Here is a 20,809-nt window from a genome sequence, read left to right as displayed (position 1 = left end):
AAATGACTTTTTTATTTTTCTAGAAGGTTCAGAGGCTGGTCTGCGCAGGCGCTGGAATAACCATATGTGCGATTCAGTTGACCACGACAAGGAACCTGGGTTTTTTTGTGGTAAAATTAGGTGCCTCGGCTTATATTCGGGTCAGCTTATACTTGAGTATATAGGGTAATAAAAATCCAGAGCTTGAAAACACTTGTTTTGGACTATAAGCCAATAACCATGTTTGGCAATTGGGATGAGAGGTTTCTTTTTATGTTCCCAAGTTCCAAGTTAAGATTTCTGCACAAATCACAACACTTTTATTGGCAACTATTGAAGATGTTCTGTTTATGTTCAAAACAAACAGGAGGAAACGCAATGAGTTTTGTTCCTTGTTCAGCAAGCGTTTCGCTTCCGACAAGATGTCAGGAGTCCATTTCTGACGGCATGAAGACATCACAAATTCCCTCCGTGACATCCTGACTGAATCATCCTGGCTGCCTCAATTCTCTCTCTGTGACATTTTGAAGCCAGCAGAGGGCGCTGGAAACCTTGTCTTGGAACTTGTGAAGCAACAAGCTCTACTAAGGAAACTGAGAAGAGGGGGAGATGGGCAGGAAAGGTGTATAAAAGGAAGTGGTGATGGGAAAAAGTCAGTAGTGTCTTTCTTTGCTGCAGAGATACAAGCAATATATCCATTTCAAAGCAAAACCGGCTTGTGAGTGGTCATTTAATATTGCTATATAGCTCCTATAGTCTTACACAAGATGCACCCACTCACATAAATGGAATCTTGAAGTCATTTGGTTTAATACACCGCACATAATGTGGAGTTGTGGCATTCAGGGTCTCCATCAGAAGATGCAGGGAATTTCTGAACTATAGGGAAAAGATGAGGGAAGAGCAATTTAAAAAACAGAGAGAAACAATCTGATGATTTGTGAAGTCTTTCTATAAACATCTCATTTCCATAATATCGGAGAGCATTTCTGGGAAACAAAATAACCTTTAAATGATCCAATATCACCAATGTGTTAGCAACGGGATATTGACATCTTTCACACTAATTGGATAGATTTCTTCACAGTACTCCAGGATCAAGTGTCCCTGAGTGTTAGAGAGACGAACTACGTAATCCAGGCATAGGCGAACTTTGGCCCTCCAGGTGTTCTGGACTTCAACTCACACAATTCCTATCAGCCTACTGGCTATTAGGAATTGTGGGAGTTGAAGTCCAAAACACCTGGAGGGCCAAAGTTTGCCAATGCCTGATCGCAACGTATCAAAAGGCAAAGAAAAATCAGTACAAGAAGAGACCCAACCCACCTGAGTGCCCACTGTCTTCTTGTGTTCTTTGCTTGTCTGACCAGCTTTTGACTTGGCTGGTTTCACTGCGGCTCGAGATAATGGCGTCCGGCCGGAGGGTGCTGCCGACGCAGGAGCAGCATCCTTCTCATCCTGAAACAGCTCTGGCAGCATCTTAAACTGATAGAGACCAAGAACAAAACTTTAATGCATTGCCAAAGGCTTTCGTAGCTGGAATCACTGGGTTGCTGTGAGTTTTCTGGGCTGTGTGGCCATGTTCTGGAAGCATTCTCTCCTGACGTTTCCCCTGCATCTATGGCAGGCATCTTCAGAGGTTGTAAGGTCTGTTGGAAAGTAGGCCAAGTGGGGTTTATATATCTGTGGAATAATGTCCAGGGTGGGAGAAAGAACTCTTGTCTGTTTGAGGCAGGTGGGAATGTTGCCATTGGCCACCTTGATTAGCATTTAATAATCTATATAAATAAAAATGTCATGTTCAGTTGTGAGATTAACATAACTCAAAAACCACTGAACAAATTGCCACCAAATTTGGCCACAAAACAGCTACTAACCCAAGGAGTGACCATCACTCAAAAAATGATTTTGTCATTTGGGAGTTGTAGTTGCTGGGATTTATAGTTAACCTACAATCAAAGAGCATTCTGAACTCCACCAATGATGGAATTAAACCAAACTTGGCACACAGAACTCCCATGAACAACAGAAAACATTGGAAAGGTTTGGCGGGCTTTGACCTTGAGTTTTGGAGCTGTAGTTCACCGATATCCAGAGAGCACTATGGACTCAAACAATGATAGATCTGGACCAAACTTGGCACGAATCCTCAATATGCCCAAATGTGAACAGTGGTGGAGTAATGGAAAAATACACCTTGACACTTGGGAGTTGTAGTTGCTGGGATTTATAGTTTACCTACAATCAAAGAGCATTCTGAACCCCGCCAATAATAGAATTGGGCCAAACTTCCCACACAGAACCCCCATGCCTTGAAGGCTCATGCATGAGCCTCCCTCCACCCCACACACTCTCCCCTCCCCACTTGGAGTCTCAGAAACAGCCCACCCCTTAGCTGAAGGGCTGGTTGAGAAGTTGGCCAATCACAGTGGAGGGCTTTTGGGGGGGGGGATTTGCCATCTATTTCCAGAAAGGAAGAGAAGGACAGGTGGAGAGATTTTCAGCCTTCTCTGCCAAAGGGGTTCCTAAGTCCATTAGAATATATATTTTCTGATTGACTTTGGCAACCTCTCTGAAACCCCCTCGTGACCCCCAGGTTGAGAAACGCTGCTTTAATATATTGTCGAAGGCTTTCCGGCCGGAATCACTGGGTTGTTGTGAGTGTTCTGGGCTGTGTGGCCATGTTCCAGAAGCATTTTCTCCTGATGTTTCCCCTGCATCTATGGCAGGAATCTTAAGAGGTTGTGAGGTCTGCTGGAAACTAAATAAGTGGGGTTTATATATCTGTGGAATAATGTTCAGGGTGGGAGAAAGAACTCTTGTCTATTAGAAGCAGGTGTGCATGTTGCAATTGGCCACCTTGATTAGCATTTCATATATATTCCAGTCCTGTTGTTTTGCCTACACAGTTTCCCTCATATTGCACTTTCCCCCACCTTACTGAAAGTCTAATTCCACTGTTCAGTCCCCTATGAGCTCCTCTCCCACAAATGCACCTTTCACGGCTATCTCATCCAGAATTTTATTATTTTAGGTCGTGCATTTGGCCCGCCCATTGTGTTTTATTTTTCATTATGTTACTTTGTCCTGTTTATTTTACTTGATTGGTTTATTTATTTTATTGTAATGTTATTTTGTTGTTTATATTTTATGTTTCTGTAATGTATCGCTGGGCTTGGCCTCATGTAAGCCGCTCCGAGTCCCCTTTGGGGAGATGGTGGTGGGGTATAAATAAAGATTATTATTATTATTATTATTATTATTATTATTATTATTATTATTTGGCCTTGCAGTTTCAATTGCAACATTCACACCTATCTCCAACAGACAAGAGTTCTTTCTCCCACCCTGGACATTATTCCACAGATATATAAACCCATTTTCCTAGTTCCAACAGACCACACAACCTCTGAGGATGCCTGCCATAGATGCAAGGGGAACGTCAGGAGAGAATGCTTCTGGACATCAGTCTACTTCAACCAGAGAAGTCAGCCATAGCAGAGCACCTGATGAACCAACTTGGACATAGCATATTATCTGAGAACACAGAAATGCTGGACCACTCTTACAACCACCATGTCAGGCTACACAGAAAAGCCATTGAAATCCATAAGCATGTGGACAATTTCAACAGAAAGGAGGAAACCATGAAAATGAACAAAATCTGGCTAAGAGTATTTTTGAAAAACTCTAAAATTACAGCAGCAAAACAACAGAAGGGAAACACTCTGGCACATCTAATCACCTCTCAACAACAGATTGCCCCAGGCACTGCCAGGCAATCAAATGATAATCAAGGTGTCAGTTGAAACATTCTCACCTAGCTCCAGCAGACAAGAGTCCTTTGTCCCACCCTGGTCATTCCACAGATATATAAACCCCTTTTTCCTAGTTCCAACAGGATGCTTGCCATAGATGCAGGCGAAACGTCAGGAGAGAATGCCTCTAGAACATGGCCATATAGCCTGAAAAAAACCTACAACAACCCAATTTTGCCACTATGAGAGTGACCCTGTGGTCCTCTAAAAGAGATCTAACAATCCTCTGTGGGAGATGGCCGGTCATGCGGGACAATATTAGATATAAGAGTTAGCTATGTGAGGAATGAATGTTTGAATGCATGTAGAAGAGCAGAAGAAACAGGCCTAAAGAAAAATCAACATGGAGTTCTCGCAAGGCATGATATGGGGCGGCCTTGGCAGTCGAAGCGAGGAGGCATCCAGAGATCACTGTGGACTCAAACAATGATGGATCTGGACCAAACACTATACGAATACTCAACATGCCCAAATGTGAACACTGGTGTAGTTTGGGGGAAATAGAATATTGACATTTGGGAGTTGTAGTTGCTGGGAGTTATAGTTCACCTACAATCACAGAGCATTCTGAACCCCACCAACAATAGAATTGGGCCAAACCTCCCACACAGAAACCCCATGTGGGCCACAATAACGTGTGGCAGGGGATGGCTAGTAAAAAATAAATCAACGATAATGATATTTACTAAGCTAAGATGACCTACAACTCATCCTTCGGTAAATAAGGACTGGGCAGGGAAACCGGGGTCAATCTGAATACTGACCTTACTTGATTTGAGTACTTTGATCTGATCTTCATAGACTGTGTCTTTGTTTTTTTCTAAAAAGCCTTCGCACTGGTACTCCACCTGGAAATGGAAACATGTCAGGTTACAAGACAACCAGAACAACCAGCACTTCCATCTTAGAAGGACGAGCAGATGGATGGAAGCAAAAATCCTTTCTCTAACTTCTGAAAACTAGAGAAAACGTATTTTAAAAGCTGCTAATTTCACAGAAGGTTAAGATACAACTGCTTCTTTCAAGACAAGCTGCATGTAACACAGGCATGGGCACACTTGGGCCCTCCAGGTGTTTTGGACTTCAATTCCCACAATTTCTAACAGCCGTAACAATAATAATAAATAGAGTAAAATAATAAATGCAATAATAATAATAATAATAATAATAATAATAAGAGTAAAATAATGTAAATGTATTAATAATACAAATAAATAGAGTAAAATAATAAATGTAATAACAATAAGAGTAAAATAATCAATGCAATAATAATAAATAGACATACAATATTCAACACAATATTATGTATCAGCTGTAAAACGAACGATGTATAGCACATATAATAAATGTATTGGATTATGATAAAATAAATAATAAATGTAATAATAATGAATAGAGTAAAATAATAAATGTAATAAAAATAATCATGACAGAGTAAAATGATAAATAGCTTTGACTCGAGTATAAGTAGAGGGTGGGAAATTCAAAATAAAAATAGATACCAATAAAATTACATTAATTGAGGCATCGGTACGTTAAATGTTTTTGAATGTTTACGTAAAACTGTAATTCAAGATAAAATTGTCCATATCTGATGAAACCATTTTTCTAACCTTCTTTAATGTAAACGTGCTTAGGTATCCTTCCAATAATAATAAATAGAGTAAAATAATAAATGTAATAAAAATAATAATGATGACAGAGTAAAATGATAAATAACTTTGAGTATAAGCCGGGGGGGGGGGGGGGGTCAGACCTGGAAAAACTCGGCTTATACTCGAGTATATACAGTATGTAGTCCAATAATATCATGAAGCCAGGAACGCTCACCCGGGCAAATGCAAAGGCAAAGATTCATCTTTCCTGATCAAAACACATCTTGTTGAAATAGACTACAGGTCGGTCGGCAGATAGCCCCATTTTATTGTGTAATTAAATTGGCAAATCTCTTGTGACCAAGTTAGAAATGATTGTCTGAAGTGTCTTAATTTGATTCTCAGTCACTGACTGATAACCTCAAATTAAACTTCCCCAGAAAAAATGCTACCAAAAAAAAAAGTCCACAGAACATTCTGAAAATACCATATATACTTAAGTATAAGCCAACCCGAATATAAACCGAGGCACCCAATTTTACAACCAAAAATGGGAAAACTTATTGACTCGAGTATAAGTCGAGGGTGGGAAATGCAGCAGCTACTGGTAATACAAAATAAATATAGATACCAATAAAATTACATTAATTGAGGAAACAGTAGGTTAAATATTTTTCAATGTTTCAATGTTTACATAAATCTGTAATTTAAAATAAGACTGACCAACTTTGATTAAACCATTATTCTAACCTTTTTCAGTGTCAATGTGCTTACGTAGCCTTCCAATAATAATAAAGAAAGCAAAATAATGAATGTAATAACAACAATAATAAAGTAAAATAATAAATTTAATAATACTAAATAGAATAAAATAAATGTAATAAAATAATAATAGAGTAAAATAATGCAAATGTAATAATGCCAAAAATAGAGTAAAATAATAAATGTAATAACCATAATAATAAAGTAAAATAATAAATGTAATAAAAATATAAATAAATAGAGTAAAATAAATGTAATAAAATAATAATAGAGTAAAATAATGCAAATGTAATAATGCCAAAAATAGAGTAAAATAATAAATGTAATAACCATAATAATAAAGTAAAATAATAAATGTAATAATAATAATAATAAATAGAGTAAAATAAATGTAATAAAATAATAATAGAGTAAAATAATGCAAATGTGATAATGCCAATAATAGAGTAAAATAATAAATAACTTTGACTCGAGTATAACCCAAGGTCAGTTTTTTCAGCCTAAAAAGGGGACTGAAAAACTAGGCTTATACTCGAGTATATACAGTACTTTTAAACAGCTCATAACTGGTATCTGATAAAGCACACATTATCTGCTGAGCATCAAAGACAACAATGGACAAGATCATGAGAGAGGCCATTTACCAGATCTGAAAGAGAAGGAAAACTCCTACCTTATCTGCAAAATGTTGGATGATAAAGGCCTTGTTTGACAAGCGGGGTTTCTCAAAAAGCAGCGTCTTGTTCAAATGCGTATTGTATAATTTCTGGGCCCAACTATTATCTGAACCTTTCGGCATCTAGGAAAAGGAAATTTTAAGATGTTTCGAACATGTTGAACAATTCCTGTCATTCAAAAAATAGGGCAGGGTCAATCATAGAATCCTAGCGTTGGAAGAGACCTTGTGGGCCATCTAGTCCAACCCTTTTCTAGCAAGAAGCAGGAAAATTGCATTCAAAGCATCCCCGACAGATGGCCATCCAGCCTCTGTTTAAAAGCTTCCAAAGAAGGAGACTCCACCACATTCCAGGACAGAGAGTTCCACTGCTGAACGGCTCTCACAGTCAGGAAGTTCTTCCTCATGTTCAGATGGAATCTCTTTTCTTGTAGTTTGTATCCTTTGTTAAAGGATAAACACCCCCACCTCCTAGATAGCCTTTGGAGGCATTTTGGAGCCCAGAGTGTGTTGTGTCTTGGGAGGTATGGCAGGAGATTCAGTCCTCCAACTTCTGTTTCTTAACCTTCCTAATGCTACGACCCCTTAATACAGTTTCTCATGTTGTGGTGACTCCCAACCATAAAATTATTTTCGTTGCTACTTCACAACTGTAATTTTGCTACTGTTATGAATCGTAATGTAAATATCTGGTATGCAGGATGGATTTTCATTTACTGGAACAAATTTGGCAGAGGGTTCCACTGCTGAATGGCTCTCACAGTCAGGAAGTTCTTCCTAATGTTCAGGTGGAATCTCCTTTCTTGTAGTTTGAAGCCATTGTTCCATTGCGTCCTAGTCTCCAGGGAAGCAGAAAACAAGTTCTCTCCCTCCTCCCTATGACTTCCTCTCATGTATTTATACATGGCTATCATGTCTCCTCTCAGCCTTCTCTTCTTCAGGCTAAACATGCCCAGGTCTTTAAGCCGCTCCTCATAGGGCTTGTTCTCCAGAACCTTGATCGTTTTAGTTTCCCTCCTCTGGACACATTCCGGCTTGTCAATATCTTCCTTAAATTGTATTGCCCAGAACTGGACAGAGTGTGATTCCAGGTGTGGTCTGATCAAGGCAGAATAGAGCATGGGGAGCAGGAATTCCCTGGATCTACACACTATAGACTCCTCTTGATGCAGGCCAAAATCCCACTGGCTTTTTTTGCCGCCACATCACATTGTTGGCTCATGCTTAACTTGTTGTCCACAAGGACTCCAAGATCTTTTTCACACGTCTTGCTCTCAAGCCCTTACTAAACCACTTTATCCTTTAACTAGTTCATGTGGTGTCCCCCCCCCCTCCAAAATTAGTCTACTGTTTTTGTTATGTTGTTTTACGCTGTTTTTATGCTGTTTTAATTGTTATTGTTTTATTTTAATTGTATTCTGCCTGGGCTTGGGCCCCATTTAAGCTTCCCCGAGTCCCTTCGGGGAGATGAAGGCGGGGTAGAAAAATAAAGTTGTTGTTGTTGTTGTTGTTGTTCTTCTTCTTCTTCTTCTTCTTCTTCATCATCATCATCATTTGTACCATCATCATCATCATCATCATCATTTGTACCTGTTGAACTTCATTGTGTTTTTGTTGTTCATTCGTTCACTCGTTTCCGACTCTTTGTGGCTTCATGGACCAGTCCACGCCAGAGCTCCCTGTCGGCCGTCACCACCCCCAACTCCTTCAAGGTCAATCCAGTCACTTCAAGGATACCATCATCCGTCTTGCCCTTGGTCAGCCCCACTTCCTTTTTCCTTCCATTTTCCCCAGTATCATTGTCTTCTCTAAGCTTTCCTTTCTTCTCATGATGTGGACAAAGGACTTCATCTTGGCCTCTACTATTCTTCCCTCCCATGAGCAGCCAATCATCTCTCTAATCTGTTAAGATCGTTTTGACTCCTGCTCCTGTCCTCTGGAGTATTGGCTCTCCCTCCCAATTTGGTGTTATCTGCAAACTTGATGATCATGCCTTCTAAACCTTCATCTAAGTCATGAATGAAGATCGTGAGCAAGACCGGGCCCAGGAGGGAGCCCTGATGATGGCACTCCGCTCGTCACTTCTTTCCAGGATGAAGAGGAGGGAGCCTTGGGGAGAATCACCCCCTGTGTTTGTCCACCTAACCAATTTCAGATCCACCTCACCGTAGTTTTGCTGAGCCCACATTGGACTATTTTGTTTGCCATTTTGAGGCTGGACCCAAATGGCTGTGCCTTTTACTTGGGTAAATAAATACATCTCTAAATGCCCCTTGGGTGCACTTCCCCATTCTTGTTCTAAGACTGAACTGATATGCACAATACATTTCTTCCTCTCATGAGAAAACATAAACAGGGAAAAATACATCTATTTCAGAAAACTAAAAGTTAGGATCTTTCATGCTACCCAATAACAGATTCCACTTTGGCTGCATCCAACACATTGAAGCAGATGACAATAATATAAAAGTCACTCCCACTAGAGTTTTCCCTCCCTAGAACTGGATATATAGAGTCTGTTGCTGAAACCTTTTAAATCTGAACTCAATTGGTAGTCCCAATACAGTGTACCCACTGAGATTGTCAACAAAAAAACCCCACTGAAGTTGAAGAAAAGCTCAATTGTATATCCAACCATGCATTCATTTAACAATATTATAATCAGTCAAGTGAAAGGAATAAACAATATTAATGCGCCCCACAAAAAGTTATGATTGTGGACAAGCGCACTGAAAGATGGCAAAATGGAGGGTCAGCAAATAGAAATGTTTTTACAACCATATAACTGATAATACATGCAAAATTCAAATGCTAACATTCCAGACAACCTTGACGTTCCCCATTCCCAGACAGTGGAGAATGGAAGACCAACAAACCATGGAATACAAGGCTTTCATGGCTGGAATCACTGGGTTGCTGTGAATTTTCCAGGCTGTATGGCCATGTTCCAGAAGCATTCTCTCCGGACGTTTTGCCCACATCTATGAGAGGCATCCTCAGAGATTGTGAGGTCTGTTCAAAACTAGGCAAGTGGTGTTTATATATCTGTGGAATGTCCAGGGTGGGGAATTCCAGACAGGAAACAACCAGGGCCAGCTACAATCTTTCAACAAAGGATTGTCCTAGGCAGGAAATAGCTAGGTTTTGAAGCTGCAAGGCCATTCAATGCTAATCAAGGTGGCCAATGGCAACATTCACACTTGCTTCAAACAGTTCAGAGTTCTTTTTCCCACCCTGGACATTTTCCACAGATATATAAACCCCACTTGCCTCGTTTCCAACACACCTCACAACTTCTGAGGATGCCTACCATAGATGTGGGAGAAACATCAGGAGAGAATGCTTCTGCAACATGGCCATACAGCCCAGAAAACTCACAGCAACCCATGGAACACAGCATTTAGATCATTCGAACTCTTACCTTACATTCTTCATCTAATAAATCCAGAATTCCCAATTTGGCCTCAATGAGGTTAATGCAGGGCTGATTGTCATAGAAATCAATCAAGGTCCATGGAATTTCTTCCCTCATATATTCTTCTTGCTCTAGCTTAAATACATGCTAAAGGATAGGAGGGGAAACTGAAATTATTACCATAAAAACATTGGAACTTGCTTGCTACGTTAATGTAAATTACACACAAAATCAAACCCAAGAATTTACTAGATAGACACACGAGTGGACAATCTGTTCACAATAGTCAGCTACAAAAGCTGGTTTCTGTGACTGGAAACTCAGCTATTCCAAGGGATACAAAAAACAATGGCTGAAAAATTATACTAATATTTCTGAAGTCCTGTGCAAAGATTAAGAATTGAAATATTTATTTATTTATGACTAGCTGTATCCGCCACACGTTGCTGTGGCCAACCTTCCCTCTTTCTCTCCTTCTTTCATTCCTTCCTTCACTCCCTCTTTCCTTCCTTTCTTCACATCTTTCCTTTTCTTCTTCCTTCTTTCCTCCTCTATCTCTTTCCTTCTTTCCCCCCTTTTCTTTCTCTTCTGTCTCTCTTCTCTTCCTTCTCTTTCCTTCCCTCCCTCTTTCTCTACATCTTCCCCCCTTCCTTTGCTCCCTCTTTCCTTCCTTCTTTCCCTTTTTTCTTTCCTTCTCTTCTTCCTTTCCCCTTTTTCTTTCCCTCCCTCTTTCTCTCTTCCTTCTCTACCTCTTTCCTTCCTTCTCTCTTTGCTTCCATGCTTCCTTCTCCCTTTCCTTCTCTCCCTCTCTCCCTCCCTCTTTCTTTTTTCTTTCTTTCTTTCTTTCTTTTTTTTCTTCCCTTCCTTCCCTCTTTCTTCCTTTTTTCTGTATTGTCATTTAACTTTTCGTCATTTAGGGTTTTAGGGCTTTTCAAGTCCCTTCTGCTGTGTTTTTCAGTGTTTTATGAGTGAAGGACATACACTGGGTTGTTAGGTGTATATTGTCCAAATTTGGTGTCAATTCCCCAAGTGGTTTTTGAGTTCTGTTAATCCCACAAACAAACATGACATTTTTATTTATATACATATTTCTATCCCGCCTTTCTCAAGTCCGAAGGCGACTCAAGGAGGGACACATATATCTTGCATGCAGGTTTATCATAGAATCTGCATGCAGTAAATGACAATAAAAAAATTGTCAGGCAATCTTCTGGGAAAGAAGGCAAGGAGGGAACAGCAGGCAAGGTAATGTACCGTATATTCAGGCGTATAAGACTACTTTTTAACCCAAGAAAACCTTCTCAAAAGTTAGGGGTTGTCTTATACGCGGGAGTGCCTTATGCATAGGAGTCGTCTTATATGCGGGAGTCTTATACGCTGGGAGTAGTCTTATAGAGCGGGTGCTGAAACTTCCAATCCTGATTGGAGAATCTGTGGTTGCTGCATATTGGGGGGGGGGGGGGGGGTAAAAATAGCAGTGGCTGCATCCCTGCCTTATGCAGCAACTGTATGAAAGCATTAAGGGCAACACTGTACAAGTACGGTGTCGCACCTCAGGGTAGATTCACCTTGCTCAGAACACCACATACACCAAGGCTGTAGCTTTTGTAGTTTATTAAAGAAAAGGCAAAGTCTTAAACATAAAAGCAAAGTTGCAAGAGTTCAATAGTCCAACAGGGTCTTAAATGCAAAGGCAGAGTTTCCAAAGTCCAAGGCAAATAACATGAAGCATAATCCATAAGCATTGATTAAACAAGATTCCATGGCAGCATGACAGAGTCCCAAGAAGCCAAGATCCACATCAAAGTCCCAAGAAGCCAAAAGCATGGCCTAAAAGCCCAGGCAATCCAAAGAAGTTATCAGGGTGTTCGCTGAAGTTGCACTTACAAAAGGTTGCCTTCAATCAGCACACTAAATATACTTTCCCAACATGAAAGCATCCTCTGACCTCTAACCTCTCTCTTGTTTGCAAGCCTTGTACTACGGCGAACCCTGAATTGCAAGTGATCCTGCCTATCTAAATCTACAGAGCCTTCAAGGTCGAATAACTCATTATCCTGGAGCTGGGAATTAACAGAATAGACAGGCAGAGAGCTGCTGCCAGGCTGACTCGCCTCCTCCGCCTGCACCTGTGAAGTCTCACTAAGATCAGAAACATCTTCTAAGACAACATCCCTTCCCATGGGAAACTGGAACTCCTCATTTTCAGCATCAGCATCAACATTGTCTGTATCAACAATAGGAACATGTTCAGGAATCTGAAACCCATCATCCTCTTCCAGCTCTTCCTGAGGCTCCTGCTGAGCTACAACATATGGTAGAAGAAAATCCATTCATCAGGATTTGTGGACTTAATGCGGTCCCAATGGGGAGGGGAAGGGGCGCCTCACTGGGAAGGTGTAAGTGAAGGGCAGAGCAAGCTGCAGGCGTCTGGGGCGCCCAGGGTATGGGAAAAAGAGATAGAGTGGCTCTGGGCCCAGGAAAACACACCTCTTTTACCTGTCTGGCCCGCCCTTGTGTCCTATTACCGTACCTCCTCCTCTGCCTCTCAGATCCTGCTTGTGAAGACTGCAGTGAAGTGCTGTAAGTGCACATGTGCGAAATCTGAGAGGCATAGAAGGAGGTTGTTGCACCTCAGAATAAATTTACCTTGCTGAAATCACCAGAACTGCAAACAGAATGAAGCCTTTGTAGTTTATTAAAAAATAAAAGATGAAAAGTTTAAAAAAGCAAGTAATGTTCCAAAGATCAATAAAACATAGCACTATAAAGCAGGATTCCAAGAGGCACCAACGAGACAAAGTCCCATGAGAACATGACAAAATCCCAAGACCATGGACACAAGAACTGTAAGATAATCCAGGCAGACGAGCGCAAACTGCTTGGTTGAGCGAGAAGTTGCTCTGACAAAGGTTTGTTTTCAAACACACTGCTTAATACCCTTTGCAATACATGAAAGCATTTCTTTGGCCTCTGACCTCCTTCTTGTTGGCTATTCTCACACTCTGATTTCCAAACGGTCAGCCCGATCTAAGATGCCCATTTCATCAAGGTCAGGCTGCTCTTTAGTGTCAGACTGGTTGCCTTCCTGCCTACTATCAGGCTGAGAACTGTCCTCCTTTTCTGAGTTCAATTTCCACCTGGCTAGTTTCAGTATCAAAAACATCACTCCCTGCTGTGGGAAACTGAACTTGCACACCCTGTTCCTCTTTGTCTTCAACAGGAGCATTTTGAACCTGATTGTGAACCTGAATCCCATCATCCTCGTCAGAGTCACTCTGAGACCCCATCCGAGTCACAACACTATCAGTCTGTGTCTGTGGTTCCAGCTGAGTCACTGTAATGGTGTCAATGATTCTGGGGATGATGAGACTCAGATTCACAGTCAGATGCAACACAAGGATGTTCCTGTGTTAAACGAGGAAGACCAGGACCAGAGGGCAGGAGTTCAGTTGTTTCCCACAGCAAGGGTTTACGCTGGGGAAAGTGATACTACTGAGAGTGAGAGCCTGGTACCTGATGCAGAAAGGGAGGATTGTTCTGAGCCAGCTAACGAGGGATTTGACCTCGATGGGGCTGGCGGTTTAGATAGGGCTGATCGCTTGGAATTGAAAGTGCAAAGGAGTGTCAGGGAGGCAAGAGAGAGAGGCCCAAGGCCATAGCAACGCCTTCATGCTGGCCCAAGAGTATTAAACAGACTGTTTGAATGTGCCTCAGTGTCAGAGCAACTTCTCACTTCAACCAAGAGACTTTGGATTTACCTTGCAGCTTTTCATGCTCATGTTTCAGGACTTCGTCATGTTCTCATGGGACCTTGCCTTGCCTATGCCTTCATGGATCTTGTTTGCCTATGTTATCTTGGATTGATCTTTTGAAATATACTTTTGCTTTTTGAATTTTTTATCTTTTCTTTTAATAAAACTATAAAGACATCTGCTGGTATGTTCATTGGTGTCGTAAGCAAGGTGGTTCTACTCTGAGGTGCGACAGTCACAACAGAGGTACAGTAATAGGGAAATTACCATATTGAAATCAAATCTGATGTTTTTAAATTTTTATTTGGTGTGCGTTGGAAGAGGGGTAGTCTTATACGGCGAGTATATCCCAAACTCTATATTTTAACTGGAAAAGTTGGGGGTCGTCTTATACGCCCAGTCGTCTTATATGCCAGAATATACGGTAATTCTACTTGCGTATATAAAGAGTTCATCACCGGAGGAATGGACACTGAGGGAGAGCAAAGCCCAAAGGATTTTCCCTCTTACCATATTGAACTGTTGCTGCAGTTTCTCATTGGCATAGTTGATACAAAACTGTTCAAAGCTGTTGATCTCAAATGTTTCAAACCTGAAAAAAATGGACAGTTGGCATCTTTATGTCTACATAGGGCAAGACATAAAAGCGTAGTAACTTCAGGATGCCATTACTAGTTTCCTTGCCAGGTCATGGGGGACCTTGTCAAAGGAAGGCCTTCCTGAAATCCAGATACACTCCACGCTCCATCCACAGCGTTCCCTGCATCTACTTAGCTTGTAAAGGTTTAATAAAATTTGCATTACCACTCACTTTATCGTGTCAAATATCAAGGAACACAGATAGAAAAAACTCACCCGTAAATGTCCAGCACACCAATAAACGAATGCTGTTTCATGGGAGAATGGAGGGCTTTGTTCACGTGATCGACAATCCAGTTAAAGAGATTGGCATAGATGTGTTTGGCAAGAGCATCCCTGCCATTGATGGCTTGCAGCTTGGAAATCGGCTTGATGTACGTCTCTGTGGCAGTGGCGAGTTTCTTATGGCAGAGCCAGTGAGCCATTTGGTCATACTCCACTCCCATGAGCTCGCAGAAAATCTTGAGAGGTTCGTGTTTCGGCTACAACGACAACAAACGCCTTTCAAAACAATATTCGCCATCACCTGCTTCACACCACCATTTGGGCAAAGAGCCCTCAGTCATAGCTTAGATTTGAGTTTGCATAGAGAATGTATGAGAATTGAATGAAAAGTTATGCCTCCACCTTTGTAACTCCTGAACAGATGGCAGTCCTGGTATGCTTGTTTAGTAGACTCTCTTCTACAGTTCCATTTTGGTGGGAAGCCTTGGCATTGAACAGTTGTGTTGTTAAAGTGCGAAGTATGGAACCCTTCGCAGACAGTCGGTCAATGCGACTTAAGCAATGTATGCAGCAGGTACTGGCTTGTTCAGTAGACCCTCCTCTACAGTTCCATTTTGACGAGAAGTCTTAGCATTGAACAGTTGTGTTGTTAAAGTTGAAGTATGGAACCCTGTGCATACGGTCGGTCAATGTGACTTAAGCAAAGTGCAGTCATTGAATTCTTGGCAGCAAAAGGTGTCACTTCAACATCTTTAAACTTACTCACCCAACGACACACAGCACTCACATCAACACAATCACCGCAAACAGCTTGCATGCTCTGATGCATCTCTTTTGGGGTGACACCTTCTGCTGCCAAGAATTCAATGACTTCACGTTGCTTAAGTCACATTGACCGACCGTCTGCTCAGGGTTCCATACTTTGCATGTAAACAACACAACTGTTCAATGATAAGACTTCCTGCCAAAATGGAACTGTAGAGGAGAGTCTACTGAACAAGCCAGTACCAGCCGCATACGTTGCTTAAGTCTCATTGACCGTCTGTGCAGGGTTCCATACTTCACATTTTAACAACACAACTGTTCAATGCTAAGGCTTCCTGCCAAAATGGAACTGTAGAGGAGAGTCTACTGAACAAGCCAGTACCTGCCGCATACTATTACTGCCATCTGTTGAGGAGTTATGAAGGTGGAGGCATTACTTTTCATTCAACCCTCGTATGTAAAAGGGTTGACATCATTACAGTTGTCTTTATTTCTGAACACTGATCTCATGTCTTTGTGGAATCCTTGGGAACCGGATGACTTTATGCATGGTTGGTTTTTGGACTTAGTCGAGACCCATTTTTCTCACAACTAGAGGACACAATGTCTCCACAGCTTCCTGAAGTATCACAAGATTGTTGTTTTCCGGCCATCAGACCACAAATTTGTTGCGCTTTCTAGATGGTCTTTCCAAAAATACATGATGTCAATTCTGAATTCAAACCAATCACTTTGAAGAGAAAAGGGTGAAAAGTGACTTGACCCCGAGATCCAAAAGGAAAAAGGCAAAAGCAACAAGGAAATGGAAACTGTTTGCATCTTTGCTCTGCAACTATTCCAAAAAAGCAATAATAAACAAGGAAGAAATGCTACAGCAGAAGAGAATCCTTAAACTTATTTGAGACTTACTGGTATTACGCAGCTGTCGGAATCGCGAGACTGGAACGCGACATTGCCCAGGTGAAGAATAGCAGCAAGGATTTGAAAAATTCCCATCTGGCAGGAATCAACAATCCCTGTCACAAACAAAAGATTCCACGTGTTAAGATAAAAAGAAGAAGCATGCAGAGCAAGCTCATTGCAAAGATGACACAGAGTGAGGGGTGTGCCACCTCCAACATATATCTCAGGAGCCGCGATGGCACAATGGGTTTATTATTATTATTATTATTATTATTATTATTATTATTTGAAACACAACAAGATGAGTCCACAGCAGACACTGAGCTGGCTGTTGAATTGGATCACACGTTGGACACTTCCCAAGCATCTAAGACTGTGTGATGTATTGGCGAATAATGCGTGCAGATCCCAGCTGGCAATTTTGTCAGCACCAATTGTGTTTAAGTGCAGGCCAAGGTCTTTAGGCACTGCACTCAGTGTGCCCATCACCACACTTTTTTTAAAAAAATTAAATTTAAAAATTAAATTTAAAAAATAAATAAAAAATAAATTATTATTATTATTAATATTAATATTATTATTATTATTTGAAATACAATAAGATGAGTCCACAGCAGACACTCTGCTGGCTGTTGTAATGGATCACACATCAGACACTTCCCAAGTGTCTAGGACTGTGTGATGTATCAGCGATTAATACATGCAGATCCCAGTAAGGTGGCCTTCTGCAGTTGGCAGATGGTAATTTTGTCAGTGCCAATTGTGTTTAAGTGCAGGCCAAGGTCTTTAGGCACTGCACCCAGTGCGCCGATCACCACTGGGATCACCTTGACTGGCTTGTGCCACAGTCTTTGCAATTATTATTATTATTATTATTATTATTTCGGATATTTGCATTCCGTCCTATCTCGACCTCCGCAGAGGGACTCAGGGCGGCTAACAACCAGCACACCATGGTGCCTGTTGGCAGAATTCAACAACGAGAGTATGCTGGCAATGGTGCCCTAGCAAAGGAAAAACCACTCTGGCATGGAGAAAGAGGCGGAGAAAGGGGCGGAGAGAGAGGCGCAGTCTCATGACGTCAGGGACATGCTGGCACAGTTTGCTCCCGCAGGAGGCTAGTTTGCGACGGGTCTAACATTCCAGCTTTTCATGAGGGTATTCTGGCCACCAGGGCAGATGTCCCTTCACTGTCCGTTTGTGACACTGATGAAGTATTTCCTCATTCTTTGCATACTTCCTGGAGATTTTTATGGCCTCCTAAATCAGTTAAATTAGCTTCTCCACATAAGTGGTACCTAAATTTCCTACTTGACAGATGCAACTGTCTTTCAGGCTGCAAAGGTCGGCAACAAGCTACACAATTTTGGTCGGAAGTTCACTCCAACCTGGGCTGGCTTCGAATTCATGACCTTTCAATCAGTTGTGATCTTAATGCAGCTGACTCCCAGCCAGTGGCACCACAATCCCGGTGCAATTTTGTCAGGAGCAACTTGAGAAACTGCAGTTCACTTCTGGTGTGAGAGAACTGGCTGTCTGCAAGGATGTTACCCAGGGGACACCGGGATGTTTTGCTGTTTCACAGGCTTCTCTTGCGTCCTCGCATGGGGAGCTGGAGCTGACAGAGGGAGTTCAATTAGGGCAGCAAATAAAGAGCAAACTCAAAAAGCAGGGGAATTCCAGACAACAATCAATATGTGCCAGCTAACACCTCTCAACAAAGGATCCCCAGGCAACAACCAGCAAAGTTTTGAAGCTGCAAGGCCATTTGATGGCAATCAAGCTGACCAATTGCGACATTCACACCTGCCTCCAGCACACAAGAGTTCTTTCTCCCATCCTAGACATTCCACAGATATGTAAGTCTCACTTGCCTAGTTTCCAACAGACCCCTCAACCTCTGATGATGCCTGCCATAGATGTGGGAGAAACGCCAGGAGAGAATGCTTCTGGAACATGATGATAGAGCCTGGAAAACTCAGAGTAACCCAGTCAGTAAGCTATCGGGAATTGTGAACTATCTAAGCTAGGCATATGCAAACTTTGGCCCTCCAGGTGTTTTGGATTTCAACTCCCACAATTCCTAACAGCCTACCGGCTGTTAGGAATTGTGGGAGTTGAAGTCCAAAACACCTGGAGGGCCAAAGGTTGCCCATGCAAGCTGTAAATGGTTTAGCAACATCAAACCCTGAAGCAAAACATGTGCTCCTGAAATTTCTGGGACTTACCTAACAATGTGCACGCACGCCTCGTGTTTGTCATCTCCTTTGCATCATCAACACCATCGATCACTGGGCTGCCACCTTGCTTTGTATAATGAAAATAGTCTGCATTCCCTGTTTAAGAAATAGAACAGAACCATTGTCACATTAAAAAAATACATCCTAGAACAGTGTTTCTCAACCTGGAGGTCGGGACCCCCGGGGGGGTCACATAGGCGGTGCCAGAGGGGTCGGCAAAGGCCAAAAAGCACAGTATTTTCTGTTGGTCATGAGGATTCTGTGTGGGAAGTTTGGCCCAATTCTATCATTCGTGGGGTTCAAAATGCTCTTTGATTGTAGGGGAACTATAAATCCCAGCAACTACAACTCCCAAATGTCAAAGTGTATTTTCCCCAAACCCCACCAGTGTTCACATTTGGGCATATTGAGTATTTGTGCCAAGTTTGGTCCAGATCCATCACTGTTTGAGTCCACAGTGCTTTCTGGATGTAGGTGAACTACAACTCCAAAATTCAAGGTCAATGCCCAACAAACCATTCCAATATTTTCTGTTGGTCATGGAGGGTCCGTGTGTGGGAAGTTTGGCCCAATTGTATCATTGGTGGAGTTCAGAATGCCCTTTGATTGTAGGTGAACTATAAATCCCAACAACTATACAACTCCCAAATGCCAAAGTGTATTTTCCCCAAACTCCACCAGTGCTCACATTTGGGCATACTGAGTATTCATGGCAAGTTTGATCCAGATCCATCATTTTTTTTGTCCTCAGTAGGGCTAAAACAATGGATGTAGGTGAACTACAACTCCAAAACTCAAGGTTAATGTCCACTAAACCCTTGAAGTATTTTCTGTTGGTCATGGGGGTTCTGTGTGGGAAGTTTGGCCCAATTCTATCGTTGGTGGAGTTCAGAATGCTCTTTGATTGTAGGTGAGCTATAAATCCCAGCAACTACAACTCCCAAATGACAAAATCAACCCCCCCCCCCCTGCAACCCCACCAGTATTCAAATTTGGGCGTATTGGGTATTTGTGCCAAATTTGGTCCAGTGAATACATCCTGCATATCAGATATTTACATGATGATTCATAACAGTAGCAAAATTACAGTTATGAAGAAGCAATGATAATAAATTTATGGTTGGGGATCACCACATCATATGGAACTGTATTAAGGGGTCATAGAATCATAGAGCTGGAAGAGACCTCATGGGCCATCCAGTACCAACTCCATTCTGCCAAGAAGCAGGAAAATTGCATTCAAAGCACCCCCCACAGATGGCCATCCAGCCTCTGTTTAAAAGCTTCCAAAGAGGGAGCATCCACCATGTCATTAGGAAGATTGAGAAACACTGTCCTAGAAGGTGGAGGACTGAATCTTCTGCCATACCTCCCAAGACACACCCACCCACACCCACACCCACACCCACAAAAATGCCTCCAAAGGCTATCTAGGGGGTGGGGGTGTTTATCCTTTAACAAAGGATACAAACTACAGGAAAGGAGATTCCATCTGAACATAAGGAAGAACTTCCTGACTGTGAGAGCTGTTCAGTAGTGGAACTCTCTGCCCCAGAGTGTGATGGAGGCTCCTACTTTGGAAGCTTTGAAGCAGAGGCTGGATGGCCATCTGTCGGGGGTGTTTTGAATACAATTTTCCTGCTTCTTGGCAGAAAGGGGTTGGACTGGATGGCCCATGAGGTCTCTTCCAACTCTAGGATTCTATAATTCTATGACTGTGAGAGCTGTTCAGCAGTGGAACTGTCTGCCCCAGAGTGTGGTGTAGGCTCCTTCTTTGGAAGCTTTTAAACAGATGATGGATGGCCATCTGTCGGGGATGTTTTGAATACAATTTTCCTGCTTCTTGGCAGAAAGGGGTTGGACTGGATGGCCCACGAGGTCTCTTCCAACTCTAGGATTCTATAATTCTATGACTGTGAGAGCTGTTCAGCAGTGGAACTCTCTGCCCCAGAGCGTGGTGGAGGCTCCTTCTTTGGAAGCTTTCAAACAGAGGCCATCTGTCGGGAGTGCTTTGAATGCAATTTTCCTGTATCTATT

At 41.9% G+C, this 20,809-nt stretch overlaps 1 protein-coding gene across 4 annotated transcripts in view; it reads right to left on the bottom strand.

Moving 5' to 3' along the window:
• Window positions 1-20,809, bottom strand: part of MYO5A (myosin VA) — a 158,258-nt gene that overhangs the window by 57,178 nt on the left and 80,271 nt on the right. For all 4 annotated transcript variants that reach the window (XM_067471328.1, XM_067471329.1, XM_067471326.1 and 1 more), the window contains exons 8-16: window positions 18,761-18,868; window positions 16,539-16,645; window positions 14,856-15,121; window positions 14,511-14,592; window positions 10,252-10,392; window positions 6,828-6,953; window positions 4,562-4,645; window positions 1,306-1,464; window positions 761-858 (exon numbers count right to left, since the gene is read on the bottom strand). In XM_067471328.1, the coding sequence (XP_067327429.1) occupies window positions 761-858; window positions 1,306-1,464; window positions 4,562-4,645; window positions 6,828-6,953; window positions 10,252-10,392; window positions 14,511-14,592; window positions 14,856-15,121; window positions 16,539-16,645; window positions 18,761-18,868 (1,171 nt within the window). The remainder of the gene's footprint in view (window positions 1-760; window positions 859-1,305; window positions 1,465-4,561; window positions 4,646-6,827; window positions 6,954-10,251; window positions 10,393-14,510; window positions 14,593-14,855; window positions 15,122-16,538; window positions 16,646-18,760; window positions 18,869-20,809) is intronic.

This window comes from Anolis sagrei, chromosome 9 (assembly GCF_037176765.1).
Source record: "Anolis sagrei isolate rAnoSag1 chromosome 9, rAnoSag1.mat, whole genome shotgun sequence".
Lineage (NCBI taxonomy): Eukaryota > Metazoa > Chordata > Lepidosauria > Squamata > Dactyloidae > Anolis > Anolis sagrei.
Note: the sequence above shows the minus strand (reverse complement) of the source record. Positions and strands in the feature narration are given on the sequence as shown.